Source organism: Chrysemys picta, chromosome 4 (genome assembly GCF_011386835.1).
Source record: "Chrysemys picta bellii isolate R12L10 chromosome 4, ASM1138683v2, whole genome shotgun sequence".
NCBI classification, from domain to species: Eukaryota; Metazoa; Chordata; order Testudines; family Emydidae; genus Chrysemys; species Chrysemys picta.
The window spans coordinates 44916853-44941518 of NC_088794.1; the positions used below are offsets into that span (position 1 = coordinate 44916853).

The 24666-nt window shown below is 38.0% G+C and overlaps 1 protein-coding gene across 7 annotated transcripts in view; it reads left to right on the forward strand.

The window, feature by feature from the left end:
• COPB1 (COPI coat complex subunit beta 1) overlaps positions 1–24140 on the forward strand; it is a 35721-nt gene extending 11581 nt beyond the window's left edge. For all 7 annotated transcript variants that reach the window (XM_005309597.5, XM_008163784.4, XM_065592130.1 and 4 more), the window contains 19 exons: positions 798–967; positions 2151–2265; positions 3455–3547; positions 4334–4471; positions 6524–6643; positions 7232–7339; positions 7434–7580; positions 8231–8376; positions 9610–9706; positions 10295–10455; positions 11661–11781; positions 12234–12461; positions 12617–12796; positions 14004–14148; positions 16203–16322; positions 16812–16957; positions 20340–20429; positions 21455–21610; positions 23805–24140. In XM_005309597.5, coding sequence (XP_005309654.1) covers positions 798–967; positions 2151–2265; positions 3455–3547; positions 4334–4471; positions 6524–6643; positions 7232–7339; positions 7434–7580; positions 8231–8376; positions 9610–9706; positions 10295–10455; positions 11661–11781; positions 12234–12461; positions 12617–12796; positions 14004–14148; positions 16203–16322; positions 16812–16957; positions 20340–20429; positions 21455–21610; positions 23805–23864 — 2541 coding nt within the window. In that variant the 3' untranslated portion in view covers positions 23865–24140. The remainder of the gene's footprint in view (positions 1–797; positions 968–2150; positions 2266–3454; positions 3548–4333; positions 4472–6523; positions 6644–7231; positions 7340–7433; positions 7581–8230; positions 8377–9609; positions 9707–10294; positions 10456–11660; positions 11782–12233; positions 12462–12616; positions 12797–14003; positions 14149–16202; positions 16323–16811; positions 16958–20339; positions 20430–21454; positions 21611–23804) is intronic.
• The last annotated feature ends 526 nt before the right edge of the window (positions 24141–24666 follow it).

A 24666-nucleotide genomic window follows, 5' to 3' on the forward strand; every position in this document is an offset into this window, starting at 1 on the left:
ACTGCCACCAGCAATATTGTGTTGTAGCTACTTCACGTGGCAAGATCAATGTCACACTCCTCTTGCCGTTGTAGTTTAAGGAATAATTCCACTGCCACTCATGACGTGTTGGTAAGAGCGAGCAGCATACTGGTCAGCAGTTCGGGATCCATTCCTGCAGCCTGAAAGAGGCAGGGCGCGCAGTACACAAACTGTTGAAAGATGGCACCAAATGTGGACGGAAGCACAGGGATTGCTGGGATGCGAAGCAATACATCACAGGGCATTGGGACTGGACTCAGGATGACCCGCAACCCCCTCCGCTTCCCACAAGTCTTAGCAGCAAAAGAGAAAGAGGCACTCTGTGGGATAGCTGCCCAGAGTGCACCACTCCGAGTAGCGCTGCAAGTGTGAACAATTGTCAGTGTGAATACACAACAGCAGTTTTCCTTCTGCACTCTCTGAGCAGCGCTGTAACTTTGCCAGTGCAGATGTGCCCTTTATGTTCTGGTTACAGACATTCAGATTTCCCTTATTTCACTCTCTCCACTGAAGAGAGATCTGTTATCCCATATGTGGTAATGGTTCTAAACCCCCCCCCCCAATGTTTCGAGGGTCATGAAGAATTAAAATCTATATATAGGGAGTAAAATAAAATCTTTCCTATATCTCAATACAGATTAATTATAAAATTGAGAGTGTTTTATCAGTCATTTTAGCTCTTGTTCAGAGGCCAAATGTTTAACAGCAGGGAAAATTGTAAAATGGTAATACTTGGTATCTCAGCAAACACTAATACTTTACTTTTCTTGTTTTAGGATCTTCAGCACCCCAATGAATTTATCCGGGGTTCTACTCTTCGTTTTCTTTGCAAGCTGAAAGAAGCAGAATTACTGGAACCTTTGATGCCAGCTATTCGTGCATGTTTGGAACATCGTCACAGCTATGTGCGCAGAAATGCAGTCCTGGCAATCTACACTATTTACAGGTAAAAATTCTAAATTATTTAAACCTTTGGACCCTGGAGGCCCAGGCTAACGTCAGAGGATTTCACCTGGGCAGTCCTGATAGAAAAGGAGGCTAATATGAGATTCATTTGAATTTTATTTTTGATCCGGCTTAATTCAGTAGACTAAGGCTAGGTCTACACTACCCGCCTGAATCGGCGGGTAGAAATCGATCTCTCGGGGATCGAATTATCGCGTCTCGTCGGGACGCGACAATCAATCCCCCGAATCGACGCTCTTACTCCACCAGCGGAGGTGGGAGTAAGCGCCGTCGACGGGGAGCCGCGGAGATCGATTTTGCCGCCGTCCTCACAGCGGGGTAAGTCGGCTCCGATATGTCGAATTTGCGTATCTTAAATCGACCCCCCTCCGTAGTGAAGACCTGCCCTTAGTATATATAGTACCTTTTACCATTACAGCTTTCTCAAATATAACTAAGGCCTTGATCCTGCAAGCCACTTGAGTGAGCAAACCTCTGCATCTGCCCAGAGTGCCACTGAAATCCGCTTAGTTTAGGTTGTTGGGAATGAAGATTGGACAGCTGCTGTGAATACATAGAAAGTGGGACAATTTTCAGCTAATTTTTTTTATTTTTTTCATTAAGTAGTACAACATAATTTAGTTATATATGCAGTAGCAGTAATGTGAAAATTGTTCTCAAATGAAAACTGTATTTGTGTGATTGAATAATACAAATAAACTAAAATTAAACCAAAACCATTGAGGAGGGGAGGTTTTAGTTACCAGAATAACAAGCAATAATTCAATAAATGTGAATGTGTATATTTCTTACATCCATTCACTTTTTAACATAAGTGCACAAAGGTTTTTGAACAAAAAATTAAAGATCCTATATATTAACACTTCACATTTTAAACATCTATGTAGAACACATGCAGTTAAGTATTTAGCTATCCACCTCTACCTCGATATAACGCTGTCCTCGGGAGCCAAAAAATCTTACCGCGTTATAGGTGAAACCACGTTATATTGAACTTGCTTTGATCCACCAGAGTGCGCAGCCCCGCCCGCCCCGCTGCCCCCCCCCCCCCCCCCGAGCACCGCTTTATCGCGTTATATCGGGTCCTGTTATATCGAGGTAGAGATGTGTATCACTTTGTTTACCTTTCTTACGTTTTTTTTTCCAAAATATTTTTTTAAAAGAAACTTTGAACATCTTATACCTGATGCTCCTGAATTGATCCATGATTTCCTGGTGAATGAGAAAGATGCAAGCTGCAAAAGAAATGCATTTATGATGCTAATTCATGCAGATCAGGTAAAATTGGTTGTCCTAATTCTCTTATGGTTTTGATATTTTCTTTAAAATTATTTTTGAATACCCAGTTAATGACTGACTAACCTGTTGTTTGATTTGTTGGTGGTGTAAATTATCAAGGTACTTTTGCATAAAATAGGTGCAAGTTAGTTAGTTCTATGAAAATTATAAACTAGAACTGAAATATTTTTAAAGGTTTAATTTGGTAATAAAATACATGGTACAGAAATTTGAGGTGGGAAAGCTCTCAGGTCATGCAAAAGAATAAATTTTTGAGAGGTCCAGTATGCTTAGTTTCGCTGGTTATACTTTGGCTGTTTAACTTGGGGCAGAGGTAGCTGAATGTTCTATTTTGAACGAAGTTAGGTTCCTGTATATTGTTTATTGGTTGCTTATTCAGAATATGAATTTACATTGGCTTCCAACATTATTTTTGGAGGAACAGCTTAATAAGTAAAATGTTAAAGTTTCCCTGGCTTCTGCAGTTCTGTTCATCTCCGTTGCTGAAGATTTTCAGGATTTTTAAGAGTGTGAAAACTTTAAACGTAGAGCTAATGGAGATATTTGTAAACAATTGGATATGGCAGATGTTTTAATATAACAAATATACCTCCCTTATTTAAAGACTATTCATAGATTTGTGAAGTATTTGGAAATGTTGAAGAAGAATAGAGCTAAGTGAGGCCTTTACACCTCTCTGTTTTCAGACAGTGCAGTCCCCTTATGTGGAAGGGAGATACACTGGCACTGAGAGGCATAATCATTTTTAGCCATGTGAAGATTTGCCACATTACCTACCATTTTGTAATTTATATTAGCTATTTATTTCTCAAATGACCTCTCCAGTCTTGGCTCAGAAACCTTTTGCCTCATTGGCTCAAAAACTGAAATATTTGTTATGCAGCAGTGTTTTGGTTATAAGGGGTTTTGACCTATTTGCCTGGTTGGTGGCAACAAATAAGAAAATAATTGTGTGAAGGTAATGGTCTTTAGGGCCTAAATGAATTCATTATTTTGTAATTTTATTTTTGTATATTGTTTATGCGCTGTTCTAAAAGTATAAGTTGAATTTAGCAGAAGGAATAATCTGTGCTTTTAATTTTTATATTGTGATCACTTTAAAATTTTTATTAAAATATAACAGTGTTACAAGTAATCTGAATTATTTGTTTTTATTTTATTTCCATAGGATCGTGCTTTAGATTATCTGAGTACCTGCATTGACCAAGTCCAGACATTTGGTGACATTCTTCAGCTGGTTATTGTTGAACTAATTTACAAGGTATGGGGAAATGACTGCAGTCATTTAAATAAATGTGCATTTTTACTCTCTACTGAAAAAATACAGTTCAGAAAGGTTGGCTGGATAGTGAGATGTTTCATAACTAGAAATCTAGTCTTAAGTGAGCAGCTAGTCCATTTGGGAATGATGACTCATTGTTTAGCTGAACTGGATAGAATTTCTCTTGAAAGCAATGACTGGTCAAGCTTAGAAGGTGCAAGCTAATGCAGTGAAATTTGCACACATCTGATTTGCTTTAACCTGGACTGGGAATAAGTATTTTTTGTTTTCTGTGTTTTTCCCTCTTTTACTTATGGAGTACTCCATAGGACTAGCTAGTGCAGGACATTCTTTACAAGTTGAGATCTTAAGAGGTGTATAATACTCTCTTTCTTCATATTGCTTGGTTCCTATCAATCTAGACTGAGGGGTTCTTATCCTCGAACTACCCTGTTTCCCCGAAAATAAGACATCCTCCGAAAATAAGGCCTACTTACAGTTTTGCCTCTCGTTGTAATATAAGGCATCCCCCCGATAATAAGACCTCCCTGATAATAAGGCATCCACCGATAATAAGGCATTTTTCATTTCTGAAAAATAAGACATCCCCTGAAAATAAGACCTAGCGCATCTTTGGGAGCAAAAATTAATATAAGACACTGTCTTATTTTCGGGGAAACAGGGTAGGTCATTCTTGCTTTTCACTGCCTCCTAGGGTTCTTGTATTTTTAAAATAGCTTTTTATTTTTCTTCAGTATGCTTTCCATCTATTGTTTTCTCATCTAGGTCTGCCACGCTAATCCATCAGAAAGAGCTCGATTTATACGCTGTATTTACAACTTATTGCAATCATCTAGTCCTGCAGTAAAATATGAAGCAGCAGGAACACTAGTTACACTCTCCAGTGCACCAACAGCAATCAAGGTATTGTAATGATTTATGATGTTTAAGAATGCTTTAATAACTTCTCTGCATTACACTGGGTTAGCATACATTACAGTTGAACATGTGTAATGTCTGAAAGATTGACATTCTTTGTTGCATGACTGTTTTGACACTAGACAAATGACTCAACCATCTTGTGAATATCTCCCTTTTCAGTGGTTGGCTAACGTGAGCCTCTGGATGTTTGTCATTGGGCAGTAGGAAATGGGTTGGTGGTCTCTATCCAATTGCCAGTGGACAGATGTAAACATTAAACAAACCACCTCCACAGTTGATATTAACTTGAAGTCTTCTTGGCACTCTTAGCAATGAAGCCAAATGCTGAATAGTTACAGACTAAGGCCTGGTCTACATTGGGGGTGGGGGTTGATCTAAGTTACGCAACTTCAGCTACGTGAATAATGTAGCTGAAGTCGATATACTTAGATCTACTTACCGCGGTGTCTTAACTGCGGTAAGTCAACGACTGATGCTCTCCAGTCGACTCCGCCTGCGCCTCTCGCCCTGGTGGAGTACCGGAGTTGATGGGAGAGCGCTTGGTGGTCGATTTATTGCATCTAGACTAGATGCGATAAATTGACTCCCGTTGGATCGATCGCAGCCCGTCAATCCAGCGGGTAATGTAGACAAGCCCAGAATTATGCTCTCATCCATAGTTGTGGTCCTTTTAGGTCAGGTTTGAAGTGTGTTAATGGGACAGGGAAGGTTTGAACAATCTTATGCTGTTGCTGGCTTTTCTGTGCCCATTTTATGGGTAAACAGAAGACTGTGATGTAAAGGGCAGTCACCCTGACACTATATAGTATCAAAAAATAAACTCTATCTTGAATGGTACCTTACAGTATGTGCTAACTACTTATGCTAAACAATCTGTTCCACCTTGCATTTTGCTGCGATCGTGGACGTACCTTTCCCAGACCTGAAGAAGAGCTCTGTGTGGAAAGAAGAGCTCAATTGGAAAACATTGAAAGCATCTCTCTCTCTCTCTCTCACTCACAAACAGAAATTGGTCCAATAAAGGATATTACCCCTCCAACCTTGTCTCTCTACTATAATATCAAAGTCAAGTGAAGTATTCATTCTTTTATGTTCTTGGTACTGTGCAGTCACTTTTGCTAAATAAGATATGATCATTAGAATCCATGTAATTAAAACCATACTTAAAACAGCAGCAAGTATTGGCATATCTGGTTTGGTTTTAGTCTATTGTGGAGACCCAAATGTAGAAATCAATGGGAGTTTTTCTGTTCATTTCATTGAGCTTTGGATCAGGTCTGTGTACTGTAAGCTGGCATCAGCATGTTAGGTTTTTTTTTTTAATTTGTTTAATATTTGTCATGAACTTGCAGAACATGTTCAGAGTTAACCGGATATCCTAATGGTATGATCTTTATGTGAGTGTTCTGTACCTACACAAGTAGCTTCATTCAATTAGACCAGCTTGTGTAAGTATGGGCTACTCATTTGAGTAAAGCTTGCGAGATTGGCCCCTTAATGTGCAGCTGGGCTTATATTTTGTTGTTTTGATCTTTTTGGAAGAGGGAACCGTAGAAACAGACCCTATCTTTAGCCTGTAAAATTTGTAGTGTGAGTATAAATCCTGTTATATGGGCTGGTGAAATTACCTTTGTGAGCTGGAAGAACAAAGCTAATTTAGATGAGCTTTCAATCTCACCATTGCCTTTGCAACTTTCTGGAGTTAGGTGCTAGTAAAAAAAAATATATATATTCTGGGTATTTCTGGCCAGCATTTCTGCTCAATAGGTAAAACTGCCTTGTAGCATACAAAATGCGTCATCAGGTGAGCCCTAAATTGGAAAACAGTTCCAGCAATGAAATCCTAGAAAACTGTTCAGCTGTCTAGTTTTTCTTACATATTATTAAAATAACCCCTCATACGTTTCTAGAGTGTGTTCCTTCATTGGATTTCCCCCAGGAATTGGTGTTTCCTAGGAATAGTTGTTCTTATCTTTCCCACAGTTTCTAAAAAATTTTAAAAAAACGCTTTCACTCTTTTTTATTATTATTTAGGCAGCAGCTCAGTGTTACATTGACTTAATTATTAAAGAGAGTGATAACAATGTGAAACTGATTGTATTGGATCGCTTGATTGAGCTGAAGGAGCATCCTGCTCATGAACGAGTGTTACAAGTAAGTGTCCTACTGGTGTTGTTTTTTGTTTGCACTGGGAAAACCTATTTTAGATTTTCCTTTAACTAAAATAAAAATAAAATTCTGTCATTATGGTAAGAAAAAATAATGTACTTTCAACATTTAAAATAATTGGTGTGTTTATGAAATGCTGCTGGGCAGTATTTTATGTTTAGGTCTAGTTTGACTTGATAGCATGAGAACTAGCAGCGATAAAGGGTGACTTTTTTGGAAAATTTCAATGATTCAGTTCGTTTAAAAAATGCTACATAAAATTACAGTGTATTAGACAAATATTTTGAATTTCCTTAATGAACAGTCAGGCTTCAGATACTAATCTCAGAACAGGAAAAAAAAAGAAAAAATCTTAATTGAGATGATGAATCATTTGACCATTATACTTTTCTGTCAATATGCTATACACAACTTACACATTTTTTAAACTATCTCTTCAGTAATTCTGTACTGTAGCTTGGAATTTGTATATTTGCACAAAAAAGAAAAGTCTTAGTTAAAGCAAGAAAATTATTTTTTGTCTGACTAAATGTTGGTTTTGAAACTTAATTTAAGTGCGTTTATTGATTTCAGGATCTGGTTATGGACATACTGAGAGTGCTGAGTACTCCAGATTTAGAAGTGCGCAAGAAAACCCTTCAGTTAGCTCTGGATCTTGTATCTTCCAGAAATGTGGAAGAGGTAAATACATATATATTTTTGGTGTGCTTTTATTCTATCTTGTTCTTCAGTGAAGCATGTGGTTCAGTTGAAACTTATTTGATGTGTTTTATAGCTGGTGATTGTTTTGAAGAAAGAAGTGATTAAAACAAACAATGTGACAGAACATGAAGATACTGACAAATACAGACAGTTGCTTGTTCGGACACTGCATTCCTGTAGCGTTCGGTTTCCAGATATGGCTGCAAATGTTATTCCTGTGGTATGCAAATATTTAATTATATTTACAGTAAATGTGTTTTACCTGATCTCCAAAATCCTTGTTACTTTATCCAAGAAAATAGCTGAAGCTGAGATCTTACCTTTTAATATCTTCTTTGTAATGGCATTATTGTAAATTATATTTTTATTCACCTAAAAAGTTTAGGGCTTCTTTGTTATTTGCCAGTTACCCATCTTGTATACGTTTTACTTTTTGTGTTTTAAAAAAAAAAATTATTGTTCTTGAGAACACGAACTGGAAAAAAATTATTTATTTATCAGTACACAGTAACCTATGCAAATAGAAAAAATGTTTCAAGGTGCTTATTTATTGGAATGTGCAAGTTTTGTTTGAATAAAGTATGATGGCATGAATTCTTTGATCTCTAGGGAGTAAATATAAAAGATATATAGTTCGTACTCTTTATTCTTCTGAATTAGTAGAGAGAACTTAGGGGTATCTCAACTTAAATCGGTTTGACATCAGTTTGCAAATGACAGGCAAAATGCTATATTCACTTTTGTTTCTTGTCCTTGTTCCTTCTGTTGCTGTTCAGCACTTTGTGCTGTAATAGTTCTTGTAAAGGTTGTGATCATTTAAAGTTATGTAACTTTGCTGTTTGAGCTCATGTTCACTCTTGTTTGTCCTAGTTGATGGAGTTCCTAAGTGATAATAATGAAGCTGCAGCTGCTGATGTCTTGGAATTTGTGCGTGAAGCAATTCAGCGGTTTGATAATCTCAGACTACTTATTGTTGAGAAGATGCTGGAAGTCTTTCATGCCATTAAAACTGTCAAGTAGGTTTAAAATATTTTTAAAGAGTACACTGCACATTAACTAAATTTAAGAATTCTCATGCACTTTGAAACTGTTTGAAAGGGGAAATTAGATGAGAGAATTTTATTTTGAGCAATCTTCAGACTACAGTCATCCCTACTTAAATTGAATTTATATTTGCCAGAAAATTATTTCTGGGGAATTTCTTTCCCTCCAAATTTGTGTGAAAAACGTAATAAATTCGTATCGCATTGAGTGAGGAACATTGACTTAATAAATCTCATTTTTATGATGCAATTGTTAGTTGTTTGCTTTGCATTTACTAGACAGCAGCATTGATAATGAAGGCTAAATTTAAAATGTTGTAATTGTTAAAATAACCTAGTGTTGTCAAGGGATGACCACAATATGATTTTAAATGCATTTGAAGGAAACTAGAAATTGCTTATTGTATGTTATCAGAGAACTCGCTTGTAAAAGGATTCCAATCCACATAGCAGAATATGAAATAAGTGTTGGCTGCAAGGAGTCCACGCTTTCTTTGCAGGGCACTAAAAATTTAGTATTCTGATGGGCCAGCAGAGCATCAGTCATAGCAGAAGTAATCACGTTTTTTCTCTGACATTATACCACTTTTATTATTGTGATACCTAGCGCACATCTGAATCATAACTTCATTACAATCCAGATAAAATTGTAACCTCCTATTGGGCAGGAGATGGACTAATTGAACAATTGGGGATTGTTCATCTACAATACCTGTTTTGATTGAAATCTTTCTAGAATATATTTTTCCTTATTGATCTAATAGCAGATTTAAAATCTGACCCAATTTTAATGTGTTTGGTTTATTAGAAACATTACAACTGACCTCATAATAAAATAGCGGTTCAGGTAAACATTTTAAAGTGTTGGAATTGAATTTACACATGTTAAGATTAATGTAGCAGGGAATAAATCCTTAGCAGAAAACTCTCCTTGTATAGTTATTTTAATTTGAATATTGAGTTTATAATTATACAATGGGATAGGATAGCAGTGCCAAAAAGCTGATTGTCTTGACCAGTCACGTTATATATTTTTTAGCTTGTTGCATACTGTAAGCACAATGTATTTTCTTTTCCTCATGCTGTAACTCATAGCCCCATGAAAGCTGTTCAGTGTAGCACTTCCTCGTTGTGCATTAGAGCACAATGGAAAAATCATTACCAGTAGTGCTTGAAAATGTGTCTTAATTATGTTTCTTATCTCAGGATTTACAGGGGAGCTTTGTGGATCCTTGGAGAATATTGCAGCACAAAGGAAGATATACAAAGTGTAATGACAGAAGTCCGCAGATCACTGGGAGAGGTATGTGTGTACTGTCTAAAAAACTTTCTGCTTTCATTTCTATATTTTTATATGTAATGTGTGTTTCAAGAGAAGATTTAAAAATTGATATAAGATGCAATAGTATTTTGAACTTCAAGACTTTGCAGGCTCTGTCATGTGTAGATAATCAGATCTGATTATCTGATGATTCTTGTTTCCCCATCTGACAATGAGATTCTTATTGGGAAAGAATACAGCAAATTTGAAATTATAGGGTACACCTTGACTAGTGTGTGTCTGCTTACAAATGGCGAGTACATGAGGTTTTAATTTGTAAAAGGCATCCAAGACAGTATAGTGGGGGCAAGGCTTATTCATGTTTTGGGATGAGTTCCTATGTAGATTAACGCCCCCTTCTAAAAGAAATTTAAAAAAACCCTCCATATTATTATGCTGTAATTGACCTTTCCCTGTTTAAGAGGTGGAGAAACTGAGGAAAGTGACAACACTTTTATGAAAAAAAGGCTGCTTTCCTTAAAACAAAAAGATTGTCTTTATATTCAAATTCTTTACTGAATTCTTTGTTAATTTAGCATCTATTTAATGTCTCCTGTTGTTCATTGTCAGATCCCAATAGTGGAATCTGAAATAAAGAAAGAAGCTGGTGATATGAAACCTGAAGAGGAGGTGACTGTGGGTCCAACCCAAAAATTGGTGACTGAAATGGGCACCTATGCTACACAGAGTGCCCTCAGTAGTTCCCGACCTGCCAAAAAGGAAGAAGATAGGTAACTAGGCATTTTATATTTTACTAGTGGTAGCTACATTAAAAATGGTTAGAACTCAAAAGCCTTTCCAGAATTCTTCTCTGCCTGAAAAGGAATTTCTGCACATATTCTTCAGCTAAACATTTCTTCCTACGAGAGGGTTTCGGTGTGGTGTTTGAAACATTCATCGCTCTATTGCCCCCCCATATCCTCCTTTCTTATGTCAATCTCCAATAGCAAAACTTGTGTCTATCACCCCTTTAGTTCTTAAATGTACAAACAAAACAGGGTGGACTGATACTTGGCCAAAATGTGGCGCTGTCGAGGCAATAAAATATGGAAATTGCCACATTTTCTAGTTGTTTTTGCTTTTCCAGAAAACAGTTTATTTAGGCTGAAAACCATTTTTCTGTGATACAGACTGATCTAGTTTAATATTTTCTTTTAATCCTGGGTTGGTCTGTAGCTTTATGATGTGGACTGGCAGTGGAAATCTGAGAGTTTTTTCTTCTGTTATATTCTCCACTTTCTGTCTTCTCGTTTGTCATTTTGTTTCCTCCATTTTTCTCACTGATTTTATCCGTAAGTCTTACTATTCTTTCCTTTTCTATTTTAGTCTCTCCCTCTCTGTTCAGTGCTGAGTTAATACTTGAGCTTTATGATAAAGACCATTGCCCTATTGAAGGCTATTATCTTCCAGATGATACTTTGACCACTTGTGATCTTTAGTCAACACATGGCACTTCTTGTAAAAGTACATTGTTAACTCTGATGTACTGGCCAAATTCCAATTTGGGTAAATTACATTCTGTCTACCTAAATTCCCCCTACAATTTTAATTGGGTATGGTGTTCGTCACTTGTTACCTAAATTATTGCTTAATGTTCCTGTGCTCTGCGAAACAGTTGCATGTTCTATCTCACTGGTGGGTGAAATGATTACTATACTCTTATATACTTCACAGTGAGTTATTTTGTGGCTTAGTTAGCTCATACTGGTACAGAGCTGTGAGATCCTTTGATGATAAAAGTGAAAGTTATCCTTTATTCTTTCCACTTCCTGTCTCTCTGCCAGTGTAAGTAAAACTTCACTTAGTCTCTGAGACCTTCCAAACTGTCTGTACAACACTGGTCTCACAATATGAGAGCTAAAGTAAAATATGGAAAAAAGGAGAAGAGAGACAATGTCTTCCAAAACTAACACCCCATGATGGACTTTCTTTGCAGACCTCCATTACGAGGATTCTTGCTGGATGGGGATTTCTTTGTTGCTGCCTCCCTTGCCACAACTTTGACGAAGATTGCTCTACGCTATGTGGCTCTTGTTCAGGAAAAGAAGAAACAAAATGTAAGTCATATTTCCTCTGGTAGTTCTTACAGATCTGATCATAAGCTTTTGAGAGAGGCCCGAAAATGAAATCTTACATTCCTTGAGTGTTTGATGATGATTAAACTAGTCCCAAATAGAATCATAGAAGATTACGGTTGGAAGAGACCTCAGGAGGTCATCTAGTCCAACCCCCTGCTTAAAGCAGGACTAACCCCAACTAAATCAGTTGAGGACCAAAGCAGGACCAACCTCAACTAAATATTTCTTACTACTTTCCAACTGGTATGACTGGGCAGGTCTCTTGGGTTCTAAGCAACAAGTCACTGACACAAATCCTCTTACCTACTGGGATATAGTTTTAATTTTTAACCATATTTTAAACTTGAATGTTAAGACAAATATAATATTTCTACAATTTTAAGGATATGTAAGATTTAATAACCCCCTTCCTCTCTCCTTTCCACCTTTAGTCTTTTATTGCTGAGGCTATGTTGCTAATGGCCACTATTCTCCATTTGGGTAAGTCCTCTCTTCCCAAGAAGCCAATTACAGATGACGACGTGGATCGTATCTCCCTATGTCTGAAGGTTTTGTCAGAATGTTCTCCTCTAATGAATGATATTTTCAACAAGGAGTGCAGACAGTCCCTTTCTCATATGCTGTCAGCTAAACTAGAAGAGGAGAAACTTTCTCAGAAGGTGAGATATTGTAAATTTCATTGTGTAATCATAAACTTTTGGGTGCTTGAATTTTGAAGTAAGCTCACATCCAGGGATACTCCAGGAGCTGCATAAAGTTCACTACTTCAGTGTACGTTAGAAGATAGAATTAATACCTTGCTTTCTTACCACAGAAAGAGTCAGAGAAGAGGAATGTGACAGTTCAGCCAGATGACCCCATTTCCTTCATGCAGCTTACTGCTAAAAATGAAATGAACTCAAAGGAAGACCAATTTCAGCTGAGCCTTCTGGCAGCAATGGGGACCACACAAAGAAAAGAAGCTGCTGATCCCTTGGCATCCAAACTCAACAAGGTAATGTATAATTCAGTATCTTATTTCTGTAAGCGTATTGCTCACACCTAGCGTCAAATGTTGACAATTGGGTTTGTGGGGGCTAAGGAACCTAATTAAGCTCATCAGGTATCTGAAAAGTTCAATTAGGTTTTGTTGTTGGAGAGGAAGGCGGGGGGGGGGAGGGGTCCTGAGAAGTGAAGAATCCTTTTGTCCCTGTGCTTCATGGTGCTCCCTTGGCCCCCTGATATCGGGTGCAGGGGTGGGAATTGGAGAAGAGAAACCAGGAAGTGGTGACGTGGTGCAATGTGGAGACCTTGAGTTTGTTGGATGGTTCAAGAGCCGAGTAAGGTTTATTGGGTGGTGGGAGAAGGACGACCAGGAGTGCTATGGAGTGAAGATCCTGTTCCTTCCTCCCCGTATCCTGAGGCTCTTTGGGCCCCATGCAGTATTTTTTTGCTCCACTTTCCTGCCTTCTACTCCCCAGAAGCCATTCAGGAGGGTCCAAGGGAAAGAACCCCTACTTCGCTACCGCTCTGGGGAACAGGAAGCAGAAATATCTTAAAAAATCAAAAACAAACCTAAGAAACTTCCCAGAGAAGACGACTTTCCAATATTTGGTTTTTGTTCAGTTTAATCATAACTCAGCATTTTCTGGGTTTCTAATGTTGGCTTTTTTTAAAAATAACTGTAACATTATTGTAAGTTGGAGGGGCAGAGATTCTATGGTTTAGAGGGTTTTTTAATCCTTATGGGTCTGATATGTATTCTGAACTTTAACTCACATTTAACAAAATAAAGTATATGCATATAAGGGGGGGGTCTATTGCCTATTTAGTTAATCTTTTCATACCTGACGACCCTCTCTTAACAGTGAAATTTATGAACTTTTAATGGTTTTTAAATTGATTACTTTAAAAAAATCATTAATCTTTTTGTTGACTAAGCTTCTATTGATAGGGTGAAGAGTTAGATTTTTCAGGGACAGGGGTTTAAATACAAACACAATAAGCTAATAGTACGAAACTAAAGCTCTTCTTTGTACAGATCTCTTGTTTAATTTGCAATTTTGTCTTAAACTACCAGTCTCATCTGTCTTAGCAAATATTTTTCTCTTTTTCTATTGTTTTCATTCCTTCTCTACACTTGTGTGACCATGTTCAACATTTTAAACTGACAATGGGGAAAGATACTTCAACAATTTGTATTAATCTTCTTTCCTTGACAGGTTACTCAGTTGACAGGTTTCTCAGATCCTGTCTATGCAGAAGCATATGTTCATGTCAACCAGTATGATATTGTATTGGATGTGCTTGTAGTAAACCAGACCAGTGATACTTTGCAGAACTGCACATTAGAACTAGCCACACTAGGTAAGGAATAATCTAGTGCAACAAGAATATTTGTTGATATACTTAGGTCTGAAATTAAGCAGTGGACGTTGTTGAAGTACAAGAAATTGCATCTCATATTATAAATGCCTAAAGAATTGTTTAATAAAACTGACTACTTATCTTAAAAGGTATTTTAAAATGCCTTTTAAATAATTGATTTTTCATGGAGTAAGTGAACTTTCTTCTGCTGGTACTGATAATGTGATCATGTACCTTTACGCAAAATATTTCTTAATCTGGTTTCACACTTATTTTTGTCACCCTTTAGTTAGAAAAATAGCTTAATTTTTTTAGTTTTTTCCCTCCAGAAACATTAGCAGTTCCTCTGATCTGCCACGTTCTGTTTGCGCTGCTCCCATGGTGCAAAGGAGACCGAATCCAGCCCAACATTGCCAGCCTGGGGGAGTCCCCAGTGAACATATATAAAGCCAGTCTAGCTGGCTCCTGAACCCTTTTTCCTCCCAGCTCCAAGTACAGAAAGCGTTCAGGAGTGTGTCTAGGTGGGTAGGAGGAGTGGCTGAAGAGCATCATGCTGCAGCTCTGCTCAGCTGATAGGTTCCCTTTGGGAATGTTGACCACAAATGCATGATAGAGCAGCCCCAAGGCTGCTTTATCCTGCCTCTGGGCCAGAACTGGAGCAGAGAATTGGGGAGCTATAATCAGCTTCTGGGCAGTCGTCTTTCTGCGCTTGCTTCGCAGTCAGAGTTGAGGCAAGTTGCCACGGCAGCGTGGGGAAACTTGGGCTGCTGTTGCACATGTTTTATCTGCTCTGTGGATGAATAAGGGACCTAGGCGATTCCATCACCTTTAATAAGCACTAAATTCACACTAAAATTTGAGGGGGGAAAAAAAAATCAGAATGGCTCCATGACTTGAATTTCACATGGAGGCTGCAGTGTATGTGTCAAAGAAGCTTTTTTCTGTCTTTATTTTTCTTCACATCAATTTTATACATTGAATATGTTGATACTATAGACCAGTGGTTCCCAACCGGGGCTCCACAAGCCCCGATACCCTGCAGGGCAGAAGCTCCAAGCCCATGGGCAGGGTTGGTGGCTGCATGGGGGGCCTTGCCCCCACCCGCAACTGCAATGCCAGAGCAGGGCAGTCCCAGGAGCAGCTCCACGCCTCCCCACTTCCTCCTCCTCTCCCACCACCTGGCCAGGTCAGAGTCAAGAAGCAGCAGTGCAGGATGGCTGCTGCTCTGGCTTGTGCCATGGAGCAGGCAGCCATGGCACTCCCGCATCTCCTCCTGCTGGTTACTGGGGCTGCAGCTGCTCCTCAGCTCCCAGCCCCCTTTGACTGCTCCTGCAGCCAGTAAGAGCCACCTGGGCGGTTGACCCGGCTCCATGGCTGGCAGAGCCCTAGGGGAGCAGTGACTGAAGGGAAAGGCACTCCCGGCAAACAGCCCCTATCTGCCCCTTTTCATGCACCCTGAGCTACCCCCTGCCTGCACACAGCCCCATCTACCCTTTCCCTGCACCCTGAGCTATACCCCTGCTTGCACATAGTCCATAGTTAGCCCCTCCCTGCACCCTGAGTGGTTTTCAAACTTTTTGAGCTGAGCTCCCTCTCTTTGAGTTACAATATTTGGTTGCACAACCACCCACCTAGACAGGCTGGGTGGCCTGCTGAGGTGAGTCGGGGTGGAGGTGGTGCTCCATTCCCATGCCCCACCATGCGGAGCTGGCCCGAGCTCTGGTGGGCCCTGCCCACTCCCCAAAATAGAAGTCAAACTGTGCCTATGCCCAAGTGCCCCCCTCCCTGCCCAGGGGCCGAAGCCCAGCGCCATTTGACTTCAGTGGGCTTTGAATCAGCCCATTAATGTTTTAATGAATGTGTAAATTTCATTAGTGCTTCAGCTTTCAAATATGTTGGTTCAATGTTTTAGAATTTATTGACTTCATTGTAATTTTGGTAAGATTTTAGAATTCAGATCAGAAGTGGTAATCTGCTGTGTCCTGAAACTGATTTTAATTGGACTTTATCTCTTGTCTGTTCGTAAACTTTTCTTTCAAAATTTTTTTAAACAGGTGACTTGAAATTAGTGGAAAAACCATCTCCTTTGACGCTTGCTCCTCATGATTTTGCAAACATTAAGGCTAACGTCAAAGTAGCTTCAACAGAAAATGGAATTATTTTTGGTAATATTGGTAAGTAGACAATTCTGTGTGCAACCTTAAAAAAAAGTAGAATATTGAACTTTCTGTGGAGAAGTAGAATTATTTAAAAAAAAATGTAATGCTGGAAGATAAGTGAAATGTTCTACAATATGAGAATATTTTATTGCTGGATTTTAAAAAAGTTCATTATGAATGTAATTTTTATTTTTATATATAATATTTTTTTTAAAAGCATGCTGGTGTAACGCAATGCCTGTGGGTGGTCAGTAGTGGGGATTGAACCTAAGTCTCTTTGGATCTAAAAGCATGAGCCTCTTCTGCCTGAGCTAAAAAGACCCACATCTGTTAATTCAAAGGCTGTAGGAGACTTTTAAACCTCTGGGATCCAGCCACTAGACGGACAGAGACCAACATGTGTTGGTTATACTGACAAATCACAATTGAACACTCATTTTGTGTTTGACAATTCTGTAGCCACTTTCAATTTGTAAACCTGTGGTTTGTGTTTCTTGTTTGCAGTGTATGATGTATCTGGAGCAGCCAGTGACCGAAACTGTGTTGTCCTCAGTGATATTCACATTGACATCATGGATTACATCCAGCCTGCTGCTTGTACTGATGCAGAGTTCCGCCAGATGTGGGCAGAATTTGAATGGGAAAACAAAGTTAGTTCTTTTGATGATGATCTATTTGCCATTGTTACCTAGCTTTACACTAGTACCTTATCTCAACAGTTTTCAACTAAAACCATCACTGAAAAACTATTTTGGTTATTGTAGGTGCTTCTGTAACACATTGGTTATTTTACATAACTCAAGCTTCATTTTAAAACTAGAAGGTTGCATCTGTCTCCATTCTGTAGATAGCTTGCCCTATATAAGTTAGTGTACCGTTGTCTTCTGCCAAACCTCCTCATTTGAAAAGCTGCTCCAGGATATGAAAGGAAGTCTCCAAGCTGTAAAATATGTAGATCATTGGTTTTAAAAGTCTGATACTTCTGTTGGTTTCCTGTCACTTGTTTACTGAAGTTGGGCCTTGCTTTATGTCTGAGGCGCATGTAGAGCTTTACCTCCAGTCCAAGAGAGGCTCAATTGCAGCCACACAAATTGACTCAGAGGAGGTGCAGTGCAGTGTTTGAAGCCTGTCACTTATTCTTGTGGACATTGCAGAAATCTTTACAAGCTCAGCGTCTTTCAGGTTTCAGAGAATCATAGAAACGTAGGGCTGGAAGGGACCTCAAGAAGTCATCAATTCCAGGCATCTACGCTGAGGCAGGAACAAGGAAATCTAGACCATTCATGATAGGTGTTTGTCCAACCAGTTCTTAAAAGCCTCCAGTGATGTGGTTTCCACAACCTCACCTGGAACCCTATTTCAGAGCTTAACTACAGTTATAGTAAAAAAGTTTTCTTAATATCTAACTTAAATCTCCCTTGTTGTAGATTAAGTTCATAACTTCTTGTTCTACCTTCTGTGGACATGGAGAACAGTAGATTACAATCTTTTTTTTTTATAGCAGCCCTTAACATATTTGAAAAGTATCAGGTCTCCCCACAGTCTTCTTTTCTCAAGATTAAACATGCCCAGTTTATTTAACTTTTCCTTATAGGTCAGATTTTCTAAATCTTTTATCATTTTTGCTGCTGTCCTCTGTTTGATCACATCTTTTCTAAAGTGTGGCACCCAGAATTGGGTGAAGTACTCTAGGTAAGGCCTCACCGTTGCCGAGTGGAGTGGGACAGTTACCTCCCTTGTCTTACATATGACACTCCTGTTAATGGGCACAAGAATATTAGTCTTTTTTGCGGGGGCATCACATTGTTGACTCGTATTCAATTTGTAGTCCACTATAGCCCCCAGATTCTTTTTCGCAGTATTACTGCCTAGTCAGTTATTCCCCATTTTGTAGTTGTGCATTTGATTTTTCCTTCCTAAGTGAAGTACTTTGCAGTTGTCTTTATTGAATTTCATCGTGTTGGTTTCAGACCAATTTTCCCATTTTTTTTTTTTTTGAGGCAGTTTTGAATTCTAATGCTGTTCTCCAAAGTGTTTTCAACCCCTCTCTGCCTATTTTATAAGGATATTCTCCACTCCATTATCCAAGTTATTAATTAAAATATTGACTAGTACTGGACGCAGGACTGGTCCCTGTAGGACCGCCTAGACTTGTCCTCCCAATAACTACTTTTTGAGAATCATTTTCAAACCACTTTATAATTTTAATCTTGAATGCATTTCCATAGTTTGCTTGTGGGAATGTCACGTGGGACTGTAATCAAAAGCCTTGCTTAGATCAAAATATATCCTGTTTACTGCTTCCCGTATATCCAACAGGCCAGTAACCCTGTCAAAGTGTGGAAGTAATTTGCATGTGATATGCACATCAAATTGGGCAGCTCATTAGGGTCATTAAATAGAAAAAATGCGTACAATCTCAGTCTGTAATACAACAAATTACAATTGTACCCAACTAAAATGAATGCTAACATACTTTTTAGGCAGATTTTTTTTTCTTTTTCCCCTACTCCCTCTAGATTTCTTCTGTCTGGTAATAAGAGTCTAAACACCGGGGCTGGGAGCTCCCTGAGTCCAAATGATAGATCTGTAGCCCTCTTCTGTTAGCACAGGCAGTGGTTAGCTTGCCCAAGAGCAACTTCAAAGGGACTGGTTCCTATGGTTGGCTGTTTGTGCCAGCTGCACCCTTTTCCTTGGGCGCTGCTTTTCAGCAGATACCTGGATTTTTTTGGCAAGGTTTGAGCTAAGGTCATAATTTTTTGATGTAAGCTTTGATGTACTAGGTCAGCCATCGTAAAAAGATCTTTGAGAGGAGGCTGTGTGGTGTGCATCCTGGAATAGTGAGGCAGTAGAGCCTTCCGTACCTGTGTCTTTTCCCTTCCTCACGCCCCTTGACTTCATCATCCAGTTTGTCTGAGAATTCCTTCCCTGGGTCTTGAGCCTCGAGTAATCCTGGATCTTCACAATATGAGATATAGCAAAGGCAGTTTGATTCTGGCATGGGAAAGTTTCTAGCAATGAAAAAAGGAAAAATAGATGCACACACATTCATGCACAATCACTCTCACTGCTCCACACTACCTTTCTTGCAGTAACCTGACCTCCATGCAGTTCTGCCTGACCCAGGCTTTTGCTGGCCATTTAGCAGAGTAAACCACTTCTCCCAAGGAGTTTAAAGTAAACACCTAAAGCCCCCCTTCCCTCTCAGACATATGAAACAGGTCCTGACCACTTGTAGTCATTAAAGTTCCGGTGCCACTTTAAGAGTATAAGTTTTTGTGTCTTTTCCAAGTTCCTGCTCTAATTACGATTAGGGTGACCAGATAGCAAGTATGAAAAATCGGGACAGTGTGTGGGGGGTAATAGGTGCCTATATTAAAAAAAAAAAAAGCCCCAATATTGGGACTGTCTCTATAAAATCAGGACATCTGGTCACCCTAATTACGATCATCCTATCTAAATGTCTCTTGCAGTTTCAACTGGATACAATACTCTTCTTCACTTTCTGTCCTAAACTGTCACAGTATCATTGTACAGTGTTGAGCAGTATCATAGTATGCTATTGAACGGCTGCTTTTTTCAAGAGGTGGCTGTATTTCATTGGAGGGTGAAGTAAACACTAGCATTGGTCGGTCAGAGAAAAGCTACTGTACTACATGTATCTTTGACTTGTTCTGGTGTGGTAATTCAAATGTAAACATTTAGGCTGTAACTAGACTTGAAGCAGCCATTCATGATAAAGACTCTTTCCACATGTTTAGCAACATATGGTGTACACTTATTCTGACTAATATTTAAATATATGGTAGAAAGTAAGAGGCCATCCCCACTTAACCACTGGATGGTGGAAGATGAAACTGTTTTGTAAGATTCTCCAATATAAAAGGTCTTACAGCCATCAACAAGTATAGTATGGTACTACAGGATAACTGACAGTGACACTTTCTTTTCCATAGTCCTAGAACAAAAAGATTTAAAACGTGTCAGAGAAGCTGATGAAAATGGTCACACCTTGTTCTTTCTTTCTTGAAGGTTACAGTTAATACAAACATCATTGATCTAAATGAATACTTACAGCACATACTAAAATCAACCAACATGAAATGCCTTACCCCAGAGAAGGTAAGATACTTGCAGAAAATTCTTCAAGTACTTTTTAAACTAGAGTAAAATTACTGTGCGAGTATAAATAGATTTGGATACCAAAATATAGCATATTTTTTTCTACCTCTTGAATTCTTCTTGGGCGTTGCTTTCACTTTTTGAATAATGTAGAGTTATTCTAACTTTGCAAGCCACATGTTGCATAGGATAAGTTTCTTAAAACTCACATCAGATATATTTATATATTTAAAAAATTCAAAATAAAAACACACATTAGCAAACAGACACACTCCTGCACACACTTCTCCCTCTAGAGAGAAGATGAGAAAACAAACAAACAAACCACAGATGTGTAGTCCAGTTGATTAATTCACTACTGGAAGGCACTTAGATGCTAATGATGATGAGCATAGTATAGGAATCTATATAGAATAGTATTTTCTGGTGCCCTTTTTGGAGTTTGTGTTCTTTAGACTATTTACCTGGTCTAGTTTCTAAATTTATAAACCTCCACCAATTATATAGATCTTTGTTTAGTCTGGAAGATTTTAGTATTCTTTAGTATTTAATATACTTTAGAAATGTATGCTCTAAGAAAGCTAAAAGGAAATTCATGTTAACTGAGTAATTTTCAACCACTTTCTTGCTTTAGCTGAGCAAGAAGCAGTTAATAAAATGTCAACATATCTGCTTCAGAATGGTCAGCACAATTTTTTTTCAATAGGTCAAGACTTCCTTCCTTCCTTTCAGTAGGAATTAATCTTTCTTAAAGCCTTTTTGCTATGCATTACTTCAGAGCCTGAAAATGCCAGTTATATCTTGTTGAAATGACTTGATTAAATCTCTGTCAGCTTTCATTTTAGAAAGATCTATTAATGTTTCCTTCAGAACCAGAGTTCAGGTATCTTACAAAAAGCTGTATTTAGAAGGATAGGTTTTAAATATAAAAACCTACTGAGTTGTAATTAATCTGGAACAAAATGTGTCTGTTAAAGGACCATTAGCCTTTTGTAAAGAGTTAAATTTAAGTGTTCTTTCTCTAGGCACTTTCTGGTTACTGTGGCTTTATGGCTGCCAATCTGTATGCACGTTCCATATTTGGAGAAGATGCACTTGCAAACGTCAGCATTGAAAAGCCAATTCATCTTGGACCAGATGCTCCTGTCACTGGCCATATACGAATTCGTGCAAAGAGTCAGGTAATGAATGATGGGTTTTTTTTAAAGCTTTGTCTCTATCATTTTTATTATGAGTTCTATAAACATTTGCAGAGCTTGCATTGTAGTTCATGGTTAATTTTTAGTATTGTTAATTAGATTCGCAACTATCAGGAAAGGTGAAGGAAATCCCTGTCTCAATTTTAAAACTAGGTTTTCTGAATGAAAAGCTTTAATCTCCACTCCCCTTATACAGCACAATTGTTGATTTATTTATTTTTTATTTGGGGGGGAGAGCAGTTCACAGTTAGGTGGAACAGGGTACCTTAAACCAAATTAACGTACCTCATACAGCAGTGCATTATTATAGTCCAAGATTTTGCTGTATTAACAAATCCCATTTGCAGACCTATGTTCTTTTGTTATTAAAAAACATAATATACCACCAACATGCCCCTCATGCTGTTTCTCAAAGTGTTGAAACAACCATTGTAATTTTCATCTCATGTTGGAATAAAGGATTCTATTAAAAAAAACAAAAAACCTAACAATGTTAGGAACCATTAAGAAAGGGATAGATAATAAGACAGACAGTATCATAATGCCACTATATAAATTCATAATATGCCATGGCATGCTGTTCTGGCCACCCCATCTCAAAAAAGATATTAGAATTGGAAAAGGTATACAGAAGAGCAACAAAAACCATTAGGGGTATGGAACAGCTTCCATCTCAGGAGAGATTAAAAAGGCTGAGACTGTTCAGCTTAGAAAAGAGACAACTAAGGAAGGATATGATAGAGGTCTATAAAATCATGAATGGTGGGAGAAAGTGAATAGGAAGGGATATTTACCCCTTCACATAACACATGACTCAAGCATCACCCAATGAAATTAGTAAGCAGTGGGTTTAAAACTAACATAAGGTAGTACTTCTTCACACAATGCATTGTCAACGTGCCAGGGGATGTTGTGAAGGCCAAAAGTATGAATTAGATAATTTCCTGGAGGACAGGTCCATCAGTGACTATTATCCAAGATGGTCAAGGATGCAACCTCATGTTCTGGGTGTCCCTAAACCTCTGATTGGCAGAAACTGGGACTCGATGACAGTTGCATTACTCAATAATTGCCCTTGTCTGTTCATTTCATCAGAAGTATCTGGCACTGGCTGGTGTCAGAAGACAGGATACTGGGCTAGATGGACCGTTGGTCTGGTCCAGTATGGCCATTCTTATGGTCTTCTATGTATTTGCTGTGTATATAAAAGAAGTCTACTTATATTCTCACTTGCAAAAAAAAAAAAAAAGAATTTGTGGGAATATTTTGGTCCTTAGAAAACATAACCTTGAATAAAGAAGAAACTAATGTATAACTAGAAGTATATTACATAGCTTATCATAAGGGTTCCTTTAGGACTTTTGGATTCAAAAGAACCATTTACTTTACATGATGCTGTTGGAAGAATTTTGAAATGGTTTTGATATAAGTGAGTATTATGTTTACAATGGAACTCCTACATAAAACACTAAGTTCAGTTAAATCTGAGACTTGGTCTAACCTAGGGAGTAATTCACTATTGATTGAGTAGCAGCTGGAACTTTGAATTTCCTTACTTTTGTTAGTTTTACTGAGACCCTAAAACACACACACACATTCTGTTTATGGGCTAGTCGCATTTTTTATGGAGGTGGAAAAGATTTTGGGGGGCTTAGCATGTTGAGAGCTGGTGTCTCTATTTATAATTATTATTTTGTATGTATTATGATAGTGTTGAGCTTTTCCAACACTCTAATTTCAATTACTGCCATTTGGACTGACCTTTGTAACTGCTGGACTGACTGCATTTTAAAATGGTGCAATGTCAAGGGGTTAAAATTCTTGACTCTTGCTTTTTTGGGGTGATGTTACAACTTTCTAGTAGCAAAAGATATAGTCTATTTACAGTTCATTATTTCAGCAAGATATTATACGCAAATCTAGCTTATTCATGCTTTTTGGAAACTACGTACTGAACTGTAGCTACAAATAAATAAAATATTGTCATTGTTGAATTAGAAATAATTTCTTTTCCATGTAATTAGTTTCATGAATTTTATATACTGAACTGTAGGTTAATACTGGTAACAGAGAGGTGGTGGTGTTTTGGGGTTTTTTTTGGTGGGGGTGTTGAGATGACAGTAATTTTATGAAATATCCAAGGTGTGAACATCTTTCCTTTTTTATTTCCTTACAGGGAATGGCCCTAAGTCTTGGAGATAAAATCAATCTGTCTCAGAAGAAAACGAGTTTATAAACTTTCCAGATAGTCTTTTCAGAGCTTTTACAATTAAATTTTAGGTATGTGGCTTGTTGGATTCAGAACATCTTGTATTCTTCCATGTTCTGTAATTGTAGAAGCAGAGCTTTTGTGCTGAATGCCTTCCAGCGGATAATTTATAGATTCTTCTGATCAATATTGAGTAAAACTTTAAAACATCAATTTATTTTTTTCTCTGTCTTAGAAGTCATGTATACTTTGTCTCTAATATATACTGACTATTTCACAGTACAATAAACAAATCTAAGCCAGGCTAGTTTTGTCCTGATTTACAAATAAACTCAGTATTATTTGATTACCACTTTTTATATTTCAAGAAAATAAAGTTTACATTGCTTGCAATGTTTATTATGAATGAATAACCCTGAAGTTTGTAAATATGCAGCTAAGTGACTCTTAAACTAATACTGTGATGTGCCCAAAGGAACTTAAACTTCAGAGTTAAATCAAAAACTATCTTTTATGCAGTTGGTTTAATCACCTGGCACTGGCAAAATTTCAATACTAAAAGCTAATGCATATTTCACGAACATTTGCTATTGTCAAATTCCAGCTCTTGCCAGCAATGGGTGAAATTTAAACTAAGTCATGTTCTTTAAGCTGATTCTGTTTGAGAGAAACTGGAATAATGAATTAGGAAAATCTTGGTGTTTCTTTTTATCTGTTATGAGTCTGTTTTTAGTAGCATATTTTGCTCATCTCAGAATACCAGAAAGGGAAAGTGGTGTGTTAGCACTAAGCTGTAGAAATGTAAGCAATGTTTTAACTGGATGCAGTG